At 27.9% G+C, this 6,268-nt stretch overlaps 1 protein-coding gene across 1 annotated transcript; it reads right to left on the bottom strand.

Annotated features, from left to right (window-relative positions):
- Positions 1-2,166: 2,166 nt before the first annotated feature.
- Positions 2,167-3,787, bottom strand: LOC139496351 (uncharacterized). Its single transcript, XM_071284877.1, has 2 exons — positions 3,523-3,787; positions 2,167-2,477 (listed from the first exon to the last, which is right to left on the bottom strand). The coding sequence occupies exons 1-2, from the start codon at positions 3,770-3,772 to the stop codon at positions 2,251-2,253; spliced, it is 477 nt and encodes a 158-aa protein (XP_071140978.1). The 5' UTR covers positions 3,773-3,787; the 3' UTR covers positions 2,167-2,250.
- Positions 3,788-6,268: the final 2,481 nt, after the last annotated feature.

Here is a 6,268-nt window from a genome sequence, read left to right as displayed (position 1 = left end):
TAAAAACAAAACACAGAAAAAAATAATATATATATCAGCTCATATCTTTTATATACATAGTGGAATGATATAGTTATAAACTTATGAACACTGTTTCACTAAATGATGTGTACACAAGGAAGACAAAATTACTTCAGACATCTTACTTTAACAAAAAATAAAATTCTTCAAGACCAAACTCAAACAATATGAAACAGTGTATATTAATGAGAAACTTAACAGCTTTCGGAAAATTTGAGCAATATCACATGATATATAACAACAACCATAACATTGGGACATTATGTACCTGAAAAGAAAACCATACCAACTGTTAGATTTTAAAAATGGAACACCACAACATTCCTGAGTATTTGAGCAAAAAAAAATTAACATAATATATCTATTTACACTTTTTTACACACTTGTAAAAAAAAAAATGCTTTTAATTTAGTTTAACCCAGTATGTTTTAATTTAATTGGACCAAATACTGGTGTAATCACCAAACAGATTTTTCACTTTCTTTTGTAGCACTATTTAAAAAAAAAAACAATTTAGAAACATACTTAGCACCAATTTATAACTGCAAACAATAACAAAAAAAAAAAAAGTACAACATATCTTTTTTTTATTTTTCTTGATACAAAAGAGGTAAAAACATGTTTTAAATTTCTCATTGTGTTATCTCAGAAATTTTTCAAATATAGTTTAGTTATCAATATACAAAAGATAATTTATACAAAGACTATATTGATTGATGAGACACTTAAAATATGGGACTTGGCATTGTATAATCAACAACAAAACTTAAAAACAATCCTGAGTATTTCACTGTGCATGCATATAAAAATTGAAAATCTATTTACATTCTTTTGAAGTCACCAAATACTTTAAACCTATATTATTTATTTATCCCCAAATTTATAGTCTAATATTTTCACACTGGTTTGAAAAAGTTAAAAATGAATGAAATTTAAAATTTGTTTCCCCCAAAATGTAATGCTTTTCACTAAACTATGGTCAAAAGTTATTTAATTTTGTTTTAATTTAAATCTTGCATTTAGTATTTTTGAATAAAAATTTAATCAAAAAAAAAAATAATCCAAATATTATCAAAAAATAAACCTAATTTCATTCACATATAAGATTCACATATAAGTCTCTTTTGTTAAGGGGGTCTTTATACGGTGACTTCTGGTTCGTCTGGCTATGGGGGGTGTTGGATCTTCCATTGGAGGTGCAGATGGTTCTGGCGATGATTCCCTATTGAAACTTTCAGTGTCTGATGAGGAGGAGTACGTACGGAGGGTAAAAATAGGTGGGATGTCTTCAATTGATCTCAATCTAGGTACTGTTGGTCTTTGGGGGGTGGATATTTCTGGAACGGGAATGATGGTGGGTAATTCGAATGATGGAGTTATATCTAAAGTGGGTATCTGAGTGGTTAGTGTCGAATCCTGTTGTGATCTGGTAATTGGTAAATAAGGCAGTTTCTAGTGTCTCATTCGGTAAAGCATCTTGCCTACGACCAGGGAAACGTATGCAACAAATAGTCCCGACACTGTCCAAAATACTGCAAAATAAAAAACACATTTATATTCATTGTATAACCTTACCACAATAAATTGATATTTTTACTTGCCATGACAGAATGTAATGTTATTTCTTTTTTTTTTTCCATTGTTTTTTTTTTTCATGTAGAATTAAACATATACTGTTTAGTTGATCAAATACCAATTCTCCTCATTTTGTGCAAAAGTACAACTATAATGCCAAACCATCATTCACATTTATGTATTAAACCCTTAATTAACATTTGAAAAAATATTATTTTCTATTAGGGTTAAACAAAACTACAGAACTTACATATACAGTGTTATACATCTATAGCTAAAGAACTGTCATAACCTGTGATAATTTACCAGATCATTTGTATTGCCATGATCTTGACTTCATACAGACATTTTAATTGAAATGGTTATTCAAACAATAAAAGATTTGTATGTACCTGTCATAAATACATCCATTTTCTGTAAGTAATGTCCCAGGTCTTTCTTCTGTTCTAAAAAAAAAAAAAAGTAAAACACATTTAAATAACTTAAAAAAGTCATATCTCAAATTATTTTTATTAGTCATGAACAACACTAAAAGTCTTACTAAATGTATGTGCATCCTATAACCTACATTGTTAACAATATAAAACAGAAACTTGTACTGTTAAAATGCTTTATTTTTGAAAGATCTTATAATTTTATATTTTAGATAAACAATCATTTTCTATTTTTACATATCACCTTTTTTGTATCATTACCTGAATGTGGTTCTTTGCTGTCTGTGGTCACCCAAACTGTTGTGGTAGGCCATGCTTCTTTGAGATCACTGGTTGTTGAATCCCTAGTGGTGGGCCATGCTTCTGTGTGGTCTGTTGTTGTTGTTACACTTCTAGGCTTGGTGGGTGTTTTTTCCTTCCTTGTCACTTCTAATATGTTGTCAGGTACTGAAAAAAACAAACATTTTTAACACAAATATATCTTTATAAAAATATACAAAAGGTTGTCTTACCAATTGTCTGTTAGAAAAAAAAATTTTTTTTTACAATAGAATTAAGTTCTGTCCAGTAAAACACCTTTAAAATCATTGTATGGGGGGCCATTTTTGGATTTTAATTCATTTAAAGTATTATAAAAGATTTGACACTTTGGGAATATATATATAAATTTTATAAACTTTTTAATATATAATTTATGTATATAATATATAAGGTGGTTAATTTTCTCATTTGATTTGTTTTACATTGTCATTTCAGGGTCTTTTATAGCTGACTATGTTGTATGAGCTTTGCTCATGGTTGAAGGTTGTATGGTGACCTGTAATTGTTAGTTTCTGTGTCATTTTGGTCATTTATGGAAAGTTGTCTCCTTGACAATCATACCACATCTTCTGTGTTACATTACAAAAGTTATTATCCCTTGAGTAAGGAGACAGTCTTGCAGGTAATTCATTATTTGATCAAGTGACTTACTACTGGCCAGTGCAATAAATTTGTTATTACATAGTACTGTCAAAGCAGATATTTTCATGTGAACTTTATATTTTGTTATTTTCTTTGGTGGCACATATTGGACGTAATCGTATAATGCATTGTCTGTCTTTAAACTTGTGGTTCAAAAATAAATAATATATTCTCCCATGAGACTTTAGAAAATAAACACAGTTTTCATTATTTTGTTAACCACAACATAATGTCCATTTTCCCACCAAAAGTACAGCTGCTAAATTTATGAAATACATGTTATAATCAATCAAGGGGTTTTTGAGGTGTAAATAAGCTACAATAGGTTTGATTAAGATCTGTATTTCACTTATGCTGTGCTTAAACCATAAGGAATGGTCTTAGGTGGATTTTCTTTAAAACTTTGAAATTGAACATTTACATATCTTTTGGTAGGTTGATGTGTAATATTTTCTTGGACAAAGTTTAATCACAGACAGTATTATTTTTTTTACTTCATATAAGAAACTGTGTTAATGTAAAAACCTACCACATGTCTCATTTGTGCATGTCCAGCTACACTCTCTGTCAAACATGTTTGTTACAGTAGGGGGCTCATTGAAGTCTACCAGATGTATAATACAGTCACAACTTTCTGACATCACTTCTACAATCCTCACTTCCCTGACATAAACTTCCTTCTTGCAAAAGCAAACGGCCGAAGCTGTGTCATACTGACATTGACCATTTATAGTTGTAATAAAGATGAATAGAACTGATACAATTTGAAACCACGCCATTTTTGTTTTGAAGAGAACGGAAAAGAGGTCGGGGATGAATGGAGAATCTGTTGGGATAATATCGAATGTCGCTAATTGTTTCAGTTAATAAGAAGGAAAAAAAACCCGTTGTAATTATTCTTATTTGTTGTAAATAAAATATTAATTCAATTTCGGATTATATATATATTATAAAAGAAAATAAATTCAACTCCATGACACTCGAGCTACCTTCTTACGTTAGAAGATTCGATATAGAAAAACTTACTGTTCTCTAAAAACACTAAGTACCAAAAGGTTACGGTTAAGGACATGATTTTCATTCGTATACATATAGGTAAATACTAAGGTTATTCATACAATTTTGATTAAAATCTGTAAATGAAAATATATCAATAACCTGATATAACATTGAATATTTTGTTTTTAAATGTCATCCATTATTGTAATACTGTTAACAATTGCAGTACTCCACATTGAGAGGAGTAAATTTTATATAATAAAAAAAAAAATGTTCCAGATATATCATTTTAAGCATTTGTTTTATCCACATAATTTCTCCTGTGTACATTTAGTTGAATCCTAAGTCCTATGTACTAGAGTATTAATACAGTGTTTTTTCCCCCATATACATTTTATAAAACCTACCATCACTTCATATTTTGGATTGCTCATTTCATACAATTCTTCATTCTTAATGTTTTTTTTTTTATCATTTAACATAACAATTTGTAATAGTAACACTATTTTAATATATGGTCTTTGTTTTTCATAACAGTCTATGTAAAAGATGTGTAAATTGATAAACCTCAAAAGATGTAAAAATGATAAAACAATAATTTAATGGGAAGTTTCAAACTATTATGTAGTTTACATAATTATTTGTTATGTAAAGATTCATATCTATTGTTTAAAAGGGTCAATTAGAAGATCTGTAAATCTTAGATTTTACAGTTACTTATTAATTATGTAACATTTTTGTATAAAATATACATTACTTTCTTTTTAACAGCACAGGTCAACAGATAGAAGATATTGTAAGTACTAAAACTATTCTTTTTACACTTAGATTTTTCAAAAATGTTACTTTTATAAATATAAAATATTTTATCTAAAAAGTCTTCAATGATTGTAGTAAAAGCATTGATTGTAACAGTGTTAGTACTGTGTACCTCCATTTTCATTTTGAACATCCTTGAGCTTTATGTCATCCTTGTACATGTTATACTTGTTTCATTTGAATTTTGTAACATTTGCTCCTGTTTATCTTATTATTTAAAAGATTGGTTTCTTAATTTAAATTATAGTGTGTGTGTGTGTGTATTTTTTTTTTTCCTGTTGACATTATTGTATTTTTAATTATAGTAATTACTGGAGGGTTTTTTTCCAGGTATAATCAGATTAAATTTATTATGGAAGGAGCAGCAATGATGAAACAAGAGCCTCAAGCAAATGATGTTCAGACAAGGTATTTAATAATTTTTCATTACTGTTATTATAATTGTTCTTAATCATTACAATATAGATAATGAAACTGAATAGACTGAATCTCTTACATTTTTGATTATAAAAAAGAAGATGCAGTATGATTGCCCATGAGACAACTCTCCACAAAAGACCAAATAACACAGATATTAACAATTATAGGTAGCCATATGATCTTAAAGAATGAGCAAAGCCCCTATCACATGGTCAGCTATAAAAGGTCCCACCATGATAATGTAAAACAATTCAAACAAGAAAATTGATTAGCATACTATATGATATTTTTACAATATAACAACTAACTATTCTTATTTTGAATTCAGTTCAATATTTGATAATGATAATAATAATTCACTGAATATTTATAATTTAAATGTATTTTTTTAGGTATTCAGAAATAGCTGTGATTACTCATTTGGAAGACCTCCTAAAAAAGAAAATCGACGATATGGCTGTTAAAAATTATGTATCAGGCTGAATTGATGGAACGGAATAAAATGAAACTGAATAGTGACATTGTATTTAAAAAACAATTAAAATCCCGCAAAAGGGATTTAATGTCTGAAGAATTAAACAGTTAACCTTAGAAGAAGGACAAACCATATATATAGTTTTTTAAATATCTTAAGACATTTGTTGTTGAATTAATTTTGTATTATACATTTGTGTAATGAAATTTATAGATTCTTTTATTTGATGTCTTTATATAAATAAAGTTATCTTGACAGGCTATGTAGAGAGTTTTATCAAATGTTATACCTGTATATAATATCTGATTTCATTTAACTTTATAACATGTAAAGGGGTTTATTAGTAAAAAACTAGATATAGTTTTAAAAAAAAAACCACTAATAATATATGCATACCTAATTTATTTCACAAATATTCACAAATAAATTACACTGTACAATATCTGAGAGAAAATATCATTTATACTTTTACAGTTTTTCTACATGTATTAAACCATATCATCCTAAATGTTTCTGATTCAAAGCTTTATTAATATACTGTGTGATGGCTGTTAAGTAGTTC

This window comes from Mytilus edulis, chromosome 11 (genome assembly GCF_963676685.1).
Source record: "Mytilus edulis chromosome 11, xbMytEdul2.2, whole genome shotgun sequence".
NCBI classification, from domain to species: Eukaryota; Metazoa; Mollusca; class Bivalvia; order Mytilida; family Mytilidae; genus Mytilus; species Mytilus edulis.
Note: the sequence above shows the minus strand (reverse complement) of the source record. Positions and strands in the feature narration are given on the sequence as shown.

Bases quoted from the DNA above. Each gene is read 5' to 3' on its own strand.
- LOC139496351 (XM_071284877.1), bottom strand. From the start codon at position 3,772: ATGGCGTGGTTTCAAATTGTATCAGTTCTATTCATCTTTATTACAACT. The intron at 2,478-3,522 runs GTAGGTTTTTAC...TGTTTTTTTCAG, and splicing joins ATGCACAAATGAGACATGTG to TACCTGACAACATATTAGAA.